Source organism: Lepisma saccharinum, chromosome 11, assembly GCF_977018435.1.
Source record: "Lepisma saccharinum chromosome 11, izLepSacc3.1, whole genome shotgun sequence".
Classification (NCBI taxonomy): Eukaryota; Metazoa; Arthropoda; class Insecta; order Zygentoma; family Lepismatidae; genus Lepisma; species Lepisma saccharinum.
Window position 1 is genome coordinate 616,371 of NC_139239.1, and position 12,406 is coordinate 628,776.

Consider the following 12,406-nt stretch of genomic DNA (forward strand, 5'->3'; position numbering starts at 1 on the left):
TTCCACACTACAATAGCACACTGTGGATGCCATCCACACTTAAGGGGTTAAGCAATTCTTTTAACATGTAATAAGGAGGAATGTGCATGGAAATATCTCTATGGATTTCCTTTGTTAGATTATGTGTTGCATTAATTTACGAAAAGAAAAAAAATCAAGTGTTTTCAAGAAATATCACAGAAGAATTACCTTGAGATTGGTGTTTTTTCTGGTACGAAGTCCTCCCATCCACAAATCAGCGAGAATTATCTGGCTACATGGATGAGCCAACAAGGCACGGTGATTAGCTGCCACAGCCAGACTAAGACATGTTTGTCCACTCCAATTTTGTAATTCACAAGTTAACAATTGCTGTGCCTGGACATCGTCTTGTCGATAGCAATAGTCAAGTAATTCCAGCGCTGTAAGATACATTAGTAAATTTATTGCATAAAATGTATGAAAGTATGATCTAAATTATCTATCTAGATTAGAATTTTAGTACAGTCGCAGCAAAAATCTTTAATGTGAATTATCTCTGATAATATATATTGTGTAATATGGTGCTACAGATATCTCACAAATATGTCATCAGTTTTGCCAACCTGACGTAGCAGTCACAGAATTATATTACACAAACATAATAGTGGCAAAAAAAGTTTTTCTTTGAAATGTGTGTTAGTTATCTACATATAATTACTTTTATCTTTCTTGTAATAAGATTAATTATTAGTTGAACACACTTTGTGAGATATGTTAGGCTAGGATATGCACAATACACAGGTTAATACTGTACCAAACATTGATCATTAGGTGAAGTAGAAAATGTGCATCTTTGTTTTTACACGTGATTATGACTGAAAGAATAATGTTGAATCATATCACTGAGTTGTACCAATCTTCAATTCTGAACATGATGAGTTAAGGACACTATTTGTTATTAATTCTAGATATTGTCTTTAGTACAATGTCTGACTGTCATGCGGGACACGCAGGTTTGATTCCTCAAGATTTTTCCACCAATGACCATGCATGGAGTGACTTTGAGGTTCATGCTGCATCTAATAAATGGGTACCTGGGGACAACCTCCACCCCTCTCCACAAGGTGCATGTACAGGGGTGACTTTACTTTTTATCTTATTGCCTTTAGCACAAGCCACCAAGAACTCATACACAGCATTTATGCTGCTATTTTGTGATAAAAAGAAAAATAAGAACCTATATTTTCAAACTCCTTTCCATAGTTTCGTAGCTCCTCATAAACTTCTGTTTCCAGATCATCTTCTGCAGCTTCGTGGGCCATAGCTTTGTACAGTTTGCAGGCAACAAGGGCTTTGGCCAGAGCTTCTTCTCCATGTTGCCACATTAACAGTGCCATCTGCTGTCTTTTCGTAAGAACTGCCCATATCTAAAAATAAGAAAAACAATTCTATTATGTTTCTATTTTATCATCACTTAATCTATGAATTTTATATTTGATATCCTGTAAACAGACATGGACGTCTGGAAGGAGGGCCCATGCCCCGCTCCCCTGGAAAACGAATGTCCACCTAAAATGTATTTATTTCACACATAATTCCATTTCACTCACAGTAATTTATGTTAATTATTATAAAGATATTGAAGAAACATGATAATTTCAGCCTAAAGCATGTTTTTTTGAGGGGGAATTATGGGGGAAAATGTGACTTCTTTGCTCCCCCACTCGAAAAAAAATTACCTTGCTTGCCCTTCCCTGGGAAAAATCCTGCGGATGTTCATGTAAACAGATAATGTTAACTTGAAATGTTAACTTCAAATCTAAAAGCAGGAAGTAAAATAATATAAAGGTAGCCAAGAAATATGTTAGTTTCTAACAATAAAGAACGTAATGAATCCTACACACTGCAAGTTCCAAGGTTAGACAGATTAAGACAATAGTAGTTGGTGGATGTATACACATTCAACCAGCAAATGATGGTCAGTGCAGTGCAACATGAATGTCGGATCAAATGCGATAGCAGCCAGCAGGATAGAAAATATACCAGACTTTCATCAATGATGTGGTGAATGACCGAACAGTGCAATGTTGGTTAACAAGATTCAGGAACCATAATGAATCCTTTGAAGTTGAATCATATGCTGGAAGACCAACAGCCATAGACGATGCTCTGCAGTTGGCTATTGGGTAGATAATGGTCAAATATAGGACAACTCTGAAGAAGAATGCAATATCAGTGCAGAAACCATTCAACACTACCACTCCACTTTGATTGATTCATTTGGTTAATTTTATCTTCACTTTTCTGCCACTTTGGGCTAATCATGAAGATGGGAATGAGTGATGATGTAATGAAATTGATGAATTGACACTCACAAAGAACACCCATGCCCAGGCCGGGATTCGAACCTGGGACCCCTGTCATTACACCACAGTGTGTTGCCACTCCACCATGGAGGCTGGCTTCCATTCTCATTGAAAATGTTATAAGCTGGGTCGATGGGTTCCACATGCCTTGACTGCAGCTCAGAAGGTGATATGACCAGATGCCCTGTTTCCTTGCTGAAATATTTGGAAAAGGATCCAGAGTGAGACAGAGTGCTGGCATGTGATGGGAAGTGGGTTCTCTCCAATACTCCACAGTGCCATCATCATATGAACCCATTTCAAAACAACCAAAATCATCGCTACATAAAAAAGATTATGCTCTGTGTTTGGTTGACTTCTCAGGGTATACTGCACTGGAAACTGCTGTCACCTGGCCAGACATTCAATGCAACATGTACTCTCATCAGCTGGAACTTGTTCGTGAGAAACTTCAAAACATGGGTGTCAGCACTCATGAATCGCAAAGAGGTCCTCTATTTGGTGGATAATGTGAGGACACATGTGGCCATTATCTGTTCCATTCACTTGACAACTACATTAATCGACAACAGTTCTTAAAACCTAGACGAGGTGCAAACCACACTTGATGACTTATTTGGTTCATGTTCCACAGAGTTCTACCACAATGGAATCCATGGTCTTCCAGAATGTTGGAGACCAGTCATTGCTGCTAATGGGGACTGTGTATGACCTGTCACATCCATTTCACATCACATTTTGGCATTTGAAGGTTATAATCTTGGTTACATTTATATAAAAGCGAAAAATAAGAACACTGCTATATCCATTCTCAAGAATCAGCATTTGGCTTTATACATTTTTATCTTTCCCTCTTTTTCAATATTTCACACATATCATTATAAAGTTTTAAAAAATATAAATTAGACCATGTACCTGAAATTTTGAGTACATTACAGAATATTTCATCACATTCAAAAACCTTTTTAAATTGGGAATACATCTGAATTTTTGAGCCTTCAAATTTTTAACACCAGAGTTTGATATTTCAACTCATAATGGAACTTGCTTAAGGTCATCTTTTAACAAACAGAACTCAGATTTTACATTCCCGGATTATATGTTTTCCCGCATTATACATTTAATCTTGATGGTTCAAACATAGCAAAATGCTGTAACATTTTCCTCGATTTTACATTTCCCAAATTTTAAGTTTTTCAACTTAGTCCCATGAAAAACGTAAAATCGAGGTTACTAACTAACTAACTAATTCTCTAGCCTAATTAAACCCGAAGGTTCATGGCTGCAGCAACATAGGCCTTCGAGGTTCCACTGTGTTATATATAAATAATAAATATAATAATTATAAATTATACTCTTAAGGAAGAGAGGTGGCAAGGGAGGACTCTACTGGCATGACCCTTTCCAAATGGTTCAATGATTGATTGAATTGTTGTTTTAAGTCCACTTTATGCACAGAAACGCAAATGGTTCAATGACTGTAGGCTCATCTGTATTCTTGAAATCCGTTCTGAGGATTATTCTATGGGATAAAAACAAAAAGTTCTTTGCCATGAAATGAATGTACAGTATAATGGCAGAAAATCATGTCATTGATAAAGTAGTATACAGGTATATAAGTACTATTAAAATTTTGTAACTTACCAAGAGCTCATTGAATGGGTATTCAAACAATGGCATTTCCTTTGAAGCTGGAAGTGCTTCTGCTAGAAGACTTAGTGTTAAACCAGCATGGCCATAATTACGGATGAAGGATGCACTGTTTCTATGCACATGTGGAGACTTCTTCATAACTTTTGCATAAATCAGTCTGAATTTTCGCCTTGTATATTGTGCTCTATTTGAAACAATGAAAAATGAAGAAAATTACATAACCGCTAAACAAAAACGCACACATTTTTCATTCACAAATATAATTCTTAACCCTACATCAGTCTCTGAGATACAAGCAGTTAAAATTTTATATTTGGTTAGTAACTACTAGGTGTTCCATTTAGAATGCAAGCCGGAGTTGTGGATAGTACAACTTTTGAACCGGAAGTGGTACACATATAATCCTTATATCAAATTACAGCCTTGCTCATGCATATGCACATGCACACCACACAGGAATGGAATTTTCAGATTTACAGCAGATACTTGAAGTGCCCGCAGTTTTCATCTAAAAAATGTAATTTCATCGCATGGTTGCCAGGTGCATGTACGTAACACTATTTTCATGAAAATTTTCAAGTTTCTTTTTTGTTGTTTTGGGTAATTGCATGATGTATACAGTTTCAAAACACACCTTTTGTGGCACTGAAACACCAGCAGTGTTGCCAATGCACAGTCTTAATTACTAAAAACAACGATTTTTCTAGTTACCCCTTAAAGATGCCTCATCCGATTGCCTATCGGTAGAAATGAACATTTCTTTTTTCACTGCCATAGATGCCAAGCTAATCCACCTAGCCAAACTGAAAATTACTGTCGGCATGTCCGTACATGTGTGTTATGTGCCACTTTCCATGCTTTGTAAAAAATTTCATTTACACTTCCCATTACATCTGGCAACACTGCATGGACACTAAAGAAATCCAATCATTGTTCCCTGGTTTAAAAATATATGCATGAACAAGGCTTCAATTTGGTATAAAGATTATGTGTGTACCACTTTCGGTTCAAATGTTGTACTATCCCAACTCCAGCTTGCATTGTAAATGGAACACCCTGTATTAGGCATGTGGTTCGAAGCTTCTTGGTTGCTTCTTCTCTCTTTATTTGAACATAGACAACCACAGGCTCTGCCCAATGCCACTTCATGTCTGAGCTTGGTAAGCTGTTTGTATCTGTGAGATATAAAGCAACCAATTTCGCTTGGGTTAGTGGTAACACAGTCTGCTTGCAGAATGGACCATCTCGATCCAGAAAAAAAAAAATGCTGGACTCATTCCTTCCATGCTCTGCAGCAGGGATGGGGAATCCAGTGAAGATGATTATGTCAGTCAGCGATTGTGATAATGTAAAGAGAAAGTAATTAAGAGACTAAACTGGAATGTGATGGCAAATGTGGTGAAGAACAGAGTGACACAAGTAAATAAATGATTGTAGGGTGACAATAAATGTCATATTTAGTGCTAAAAGAAGGTTTTTAAGATGTTTAAAAATAATTATATGTAGAACCAAAATAAAGTACACTTACACAGTTAGTAAACAGGGTTGCTACGATTTTTGATTATGAAATTCTCTGACATTTCCAGGTTTTCCAGTCCAAAAATATTTTTTTCCAGACATGTTTATCATCAAGATTTTTGCTTTTTAGCAAATTTCATTCTACACACACAAGAGCAGGTGAAAATTCGAAGAGCAAAATGTAAAATTACAATCGGCATCAAATGTATTGGCTAGGCTAAGGTAACAAGAGGTACATTATTCACCATAACAGATCTCCACAATAAAGAACAACAGAAAAAGTTCATAAACCATACACAATATTTCATTTTCTGGCAGATTTATAGTGTCGTAGAGAATGCTGAAAAACTAAATATGCTGACCAAGGCAGTAATTTATTTTATTAAAAACATAAACTAACGTAACGTTTCAACCTTCTAGCAAGGTCTTCTTCAGACTCTGTATCAAGTACAAAAGTAACCAGATACAACAAGAAGGGTAATATATATACACAAACATTACTCCCTCCAGACTATTTAGAAAGTTGTTTTGAACTTTCTAGCAGATGACTTTCACTTTCCAACTTTACTTTCACCTAAAAGGCTAAACACAATTACTTCCATATAGAATGTGGTTGGACTTTTTAATCTCACGCTCTTTTCCCTTCATTTTTCTTCCTTCTCCTCTCCTCTTTTTCTCTTGTCCTTTCCACTCTTTCCAACATCTTCTTCCATTCTTTGTTTAACTTCAGTCCCCCATTCCAGTTCATTGTGTCTTCTTCGCCTTTCTTCTCTATTTCCTTGGCTTCCTTCCATTTTCTCACTAGCATTCTCTTCTCCCTTCCTATTTGCTTAGCCTCATCCCACTCTATGTCATGTCCTGTTTCTCTCCTGTGTTTAAATATTGCATTTCTGTCTCTCTTAAGTCGTACATCATCCCTATGTTGTTTCAACCTGTCTTTCAGCCTTTTTTTCGTTTCTCCTATGTACACACTCTGACATTCTTTACATTTTACTTCGTAGATAATCCCTTCTTCTTCCTCTTCTCTGTTTTCCTTTTTCTTGTTAGCATTCCTCGCTATTCCTAAGATGCTTCTCCCTCCCTTCCTGTAAGTTTTAATTCCTGCTTTCCTAAGTACTTTGCATATCTTTTCTGTGGTCTTCCCCATACTCCTTATTCCAAACCTTCTCTCCTCTTTTTCTTTCTCTGCCAATTCTCCCCTGCCCGTTTTCTTACTTCTTCTGTTTATGTCCAGTCTATCCTGCTTCTCATAGCCATTCTTTTCCAGCTGTTTCCATAGGCTATTTATTTTGCCTTCTTTTTCACATTCTTTCATGCATATTTTCTTGATTCTGTCCTCCATATTCTTTATAAAATTTATTTTTGTCACCTCACTTACATCACTTCTTTTGTGGCAGAATACCCCTGCTGCACACTTCTTCTGATGCCAAGCGGTTTCAATTTCTTGTCCTCTTTTCCTTTTCATCAATATATCTAGATAGCTTAACTTGTCTTTTTCTTCTATTTCAAGTTCCAATAATATCCCTCTTTCTTCATCTTGAATTTCTTTGGCAAAAATGTCAAGCTGCCTCTTCGTTCCCTTCCATATGCCAAAACAGTCGTCCACATATCTGCAAAACAGAATCATTTTGTCACCTCCCTTTTCTATCACTTTCTTTTCCCATTCATTCATAACCAATTCAGCCAATGCTGGGCTTAGACTGGAACCTATATTTAGTCCTTCACTCATTAACATTATTTTATCTCCCATTATACTGTAACCGTTATTCCAAATGGTTTCCAGCGCCTTCACTACCCTTTCACTATCCCATTCTCCTATAATTTCTTGTCCCATTCTCTTTTTAATAATGTCCAAAACGTGTCCCCTCTTGATGCTCGGGAACATACTTTTCACGTCTAAGCTGGTAGTCTTCCTGTCGTCTTCATCTCATTTAACTTAAGTCCTTTTATGAGGTCTACTACTTGTTCACTGTTCTTAACTGCTCTGCTTTCTTGCTGTGTTACTAAAACGTCAATAACTTTCTTTAATTTCTTTTCTAAGGGTTCCAAAATATTGTTTCTGCAGTTCATTACTGGTCTTAACTTTATCTCCTCTTTGTGTATCTTTGGAAAGCCTTTCAAACTTGGTAGTCTTCCTGTCTCCTTTATGCATTTCTTGAAACCACTCCTCCTACAGTCTTTAATGATTCTTTCTTTTATAGTTTGTTCTTCACCTGTTCCACAAATCTCCTCATATCCATTTTCTTTTAGGTCTTCAAACTTCCTCTCGTACCATTCTCTTTCCATCACCACAATTGCTCCACCTTTATCTGCCTGCTCTATCACCACATCATTTCTTGTTTTGATTTTCTTCATCCCTTCCCTTTCTTTTTGACTCAAATTATCTACTTTTCCTTGTTTTGCCATTTCTTTCTTCAGTATGGCTGCTGTTCTTCTTCTAATCTTGTCTCTTTCTGGTTCTTCTTTTATATGGAGCACTGCTTCTTCAATGTCATATATAACTTCCTCATAATCTACATTTCTTTCTTTAACTTTGAAACCTCTGCCTAGTTTTAAAAAAGCTTCCTCTTCTTTTGTTAGATCTACATTCCCTATTACCACAACTCTTCTTCTGGTATCCTCTTCTTCCTCCTCTTCTCCTCTTTCTTCTTTCCATCCTAGTCCCTCTCCTTTCTTCTTCAATTTTATTTTCATTTTCTCTCTAAATTTCTCCTGCCAGATTTTCATTTCATGAAATGTATATTCTCTCGTAAAAATGGTGAGACCATCTTCAATAGCTTTTTCAATTCTTGTCAGGTTCTCCTTTATTATCTTTATCTCCTTTCTTCTTGCCCTTATTTCATTCCATATCAGTTCTTTTTCCATTTTCTGAACCAATATGGATATGAGGAGATTTGTGGAACAGGTGAAGAACAAACTATAAAAGAAAGAATCATTAAAGACTGTAGGAGGAGTGGTTTCAAGAAATGCATAAAGGAGACAGGAAGACTACCAAGTTTGAAAGGCTTTCCAAAGATACACAAAGAGGAGATAAAGTTAAGACCAGTAATGAACTGCAGAAACAATATTTTGGAACCCTTAGAAAAGAAATTAAAGAAAGTTATTGACGTGTTAGTAACACAGCAAGAAAGCAGAGCAGTTAAGAACAGTGAACAAGTAGTAGACCTCATAAAAGGACTTAAGTTAAATGAGATGAAGACGACAATGTTTAGCTTAGACGTGAAAAGTATGTTCCCGAGCATCAAGAGGGGACACGTTTTGGACATTATTAAAAAGAGAATGGGACAAGAAATTATAGGAGAATGGGATAGTGAAAGGGTAGTGAAGGCGCTGGAAACCATTTGGAATAACGGTTACAGTATAATGGGAGATAAAATAATGTTAATGAGTGAAGGACTAAATATAGGTTCCAGTCTAAGCCCAGCATTGGCTGAATTGGTTATGAATGAATGGGAAAAGAAAGTGATAGAAAAGGGAGGTGACAAAATGATTCTGTTTTGCAGATATGTGGACGACTGTTTTGGCATATGGAAGGGAACGAAGAGGCAGCTTGACATTTTTGCCAAAGAAATTCAAGATGAAGAAAGAGGGATATTATTGGAACTTGAAATAGAAGAAAAAGACAAGTTAAGCTATCTAGATATATTGATGAAAAGGAAAAGAGGACAAGAAATTGAAACCGCTTGGCATCAGAAGAAGTGTGCAGCAGGGGTATTCTGCCACAAAAGAAGTGATGTAAGTGAGGTGACAAAAATAAATTTTATAAAGAATATGGAGGACAGAATCAAGAAAATATGCATGAAAGAATGTGAAAAAGAAGGCAAAATAAATAGCCTATGGAAACAGCTGGAAAAGAATGGCTATGAGAAGCAGGATAGACTGGACATAAACAGAAGAAGTAAGAAAACGGGCAGGGGAGAATTGGCAGAGAAAGAAAAAGAGGAGAGAAGGTTTGGAATAAGGAGTATGGGGAAGACCACAGAAAAGATATGCAAAGTACTTAGGAAAGCAGGAATTAAAACTTACAGGAAGGGAGGGAGAAGCATCTTAGGAATAGCGAGGAATGCTAACAAGAAAAAGGAAAACAGAGAAGAGGAAGAAGAAGGGATTATCTACGAAGTAAAATGTAAAGAATGTCAGAGTGTGTACATAGGAGAAACGAAAAAAAGGCTGAAAGACAGGTTGAAACAACATAGGGATGATGTACGACTTAAGAGAGACAGAAATGCAATATTTAAACACACGAGAGAAACAGGACATGACATAGAGTGGGATGAGGCTAAGCAAATAGGAAGGGAGAAGAGAATGCTAGTGAGAAAATGGAAGGAAGCCAAGGAAATAGAGAAGATAGGCGAAGAAGACACAATGAACTGGAAAGGGGGACTGAAATTAAACAAAGAATGGAAGAAGATGTTGGAAAGAGTGGAAAGGACAAGAGAAAAAGAGGAGAGGAGAAGGAAGAAAAATGAAGGGAAAAGAGCGTGAGATTAAAAAGTCCAACCACATTCTATATGGAAGTAATTGTGTTTAGCCTTTTAGGTGAAAGTAAAGTTGGAAAGTGAAAGTCATCTGCTAGAAAGTTCAAAACAACTTTCTAAATAGTCTGGAGGGAGTAATGTTTGTGTATATATATTACCCTTCTTGTTGTATCTGGTTACTTTTGTACTTGATACAGAGTCTGAAGAAGACCTTGCTAGAAGGTTGAAACGTTACGTTAGTTTATGTTTTTAATAAAATAAATTACTGCCTTGGTCAGCATATTTAGTTTTTCATAATCATGGAAACAAGGCTTAATGGAGTTATAGAGAATGCTGCTTTTTTACTTACATTTATAAGTACACATCATCTGGATAAATTTTTGTTTCATGTAGGAATTCTATAGGAAATGTCAACAAGAATAAGATCTATAAAATAATAGATGATAACCTCATCTTCATCAACCTTTTCGATAATTATGGTCCTATCGTCAATGTAATTTAGTTATCAACCAGATATCTGGACTGCAAGTTTTACTTTGATATTCTTTCTAATATCTAGTATTACAAAAGTGAAAATTTATTGCAGAAATTCGAAGGAACCATAATTTTTCCAAAAACTGAGAATCATAAGAACGAAAGAAGAAAAGTTTCTAAACTGAATATTTTTTGGGAGTGGAATCACAAGAACCAAATCCAGAATTATGAAAAACTAAATATGCTGACCAAGGCAGTAATTTATTTTATTAAAAACATAAACTAAAAGTAACGTTTCAACCTTCTAGCAAGGTCTTCTTCAGACTCTGTATCAAGTACAAAAGTAACAAGATACAAAAACAGGGTATTATATATACACAAACATTACTCCCTCCAGACTATTTAGAAAGTTGTTTGGAACTTTCTAGCAGGTGGCTTTCACTTGCCAACTATACTTTCACCTAAAAGGCTAAACACAATTACTTCCATATAGAATGTGGTTGGGCTTTTTATCTCACGCTCTTTTTCCTTCATTTTTCTTCATTCTCCTCTCCTCTTTCTCTCTTGTCCTTTCCACTCTTTCTAACACCTTCTTCCATTCTTTGTTTAACTTCAGTCCCCCCTTCCAGTTCATTGTGTCTTCTTTACTTTTCTTCTCTATTTCCTTGGCTTCCTTCCATTTTCTCACTAGCATTCTCTTCTCCCTTCCTATCTGCTTAGCCTCATCCCACTCTATGTCATGTCCTGTTTCTCTCGTGTGTTTAAATATTGCATTTCTGTCTCTCTTAAGTCGTACATCATCCCTATGTTGTTTCAACCTGTCTTTCAGCCTTTTTTTTTGTTTCTCCTATGTACACACTCTGACATTCTTTACATTTCACTTCGTAGATAATTAATTCCTCTTCCTTTTCTCTATTTTCTTTTTTCTTGTTTGCATTCTTCGATATTCCTACGATGCTTCTCCCTCCCTTCCTGTAAGTTTTAATTCCCGCTTTCCTAAGCACTTTGCATATCTTTTCTGTGGTCTTCCTCATACTCCTTATTCCAAACCTCCTCTGTTTTTCTTTCTCTTCCAATTCTCCCCTGACACTTTTCTTCCTTCTTCTGTTTATGTCCAGTCTATCCTGCTTCTCATAGCCATTCTTTTCCAGCTGTTTCCATAGGCTATTTATTTTGCCTTCTTTTTCACATTCTTTCATGCATATTTTCTTGATTCTGTCCTCCATATTCTTTATAAAATTTATTTTTGTCACCTCACTTACATCACATCTTTTATGGCAGAATACCCCTGCTGCACACTTCTTCTGATGGCAAGTGGTTTCAATTTCTTGTGCTCTCTTCCTTTTCATCAATATATCTAGATAGCTTAACTTGTCTTCTTCTTCTATTTCAAGTTCCAATAATATCCCTCTTTCTTCATCTTGTATTTCTTTGACAAAAATGTTGGGCTACCTCTTCGTTCCCTTCCATATGCCAAAACAATCGTTCACATATCTGCAAAACAGAATTATTTTGTCACCTCCTTTTTCTATCACTTTCTTTTCCCATTCATACATAACCAATTCAGCCAATGCTGGGCTTAGACTAGAACCTATATTTAGTCCTTCACTCATTAACATTATTTTATCTCCCATTATACTGTAACCGTTATTCCAAATGGTTTCCAGCGCCTTCACTACCCTTTCACTATCCCATTCTCCTATAATTTATTGTCCCATTCTCTTTTTAATAATGTCCAAAACGTGTCCCCTCTTGATGCTCGGGAACATACTTTTCACGTCTAAGTTAAACATTGTCGTCTTCATCTCATTTAACTTAAGTCCTTTTATGAGGTCTACTACTTGTTCACTGTTCTTAACTGCTCTACTTTCTTGCTGTGTTACTAACACTTCAATAACTTTCTTTAATTTCTTTTCCAAGGGTTCCAAAATATTGTTTCTGCAGTTCATTACTGGT

The 12,406-nt window shown here is 36.3% G+C and overlaps 1 protein-coding gene across 3 annotated transcripts in view; it reads right to left on the minus strand.

Annotated features, from left to right (window-relative positions):
- Positions 1 to 12,406, minus strand: part of Trpm (transient receptor potential cation channel, subfamily M) — a 587,782-nt gene that overhangs the window by 27,967 nt on the left and 547,409 nt on the right. For all 3 annotated transcript variants that reach the window (XM_083130635.1, XM_083130634.1, XM_083130636.1), the window contains 3 exons: positions 3,972 to 4,164; positions 1,199 to 1,388; positions 190 to 401 (listed from right to left, as the gene is read on the minus strand). In XM_083130635.1, coding sequence (XP_082986761.1) covers positions 190 to 401; positions 1,199 to 1,388; positions 3,972 to 4,164 — 595 coding nt within the window. The remainder of the gene's footprint in view (positions 1 to 189; positions 402 to 1,198; positions 1,389 to 3,971; positions 4,165 to 12,406) is intronic.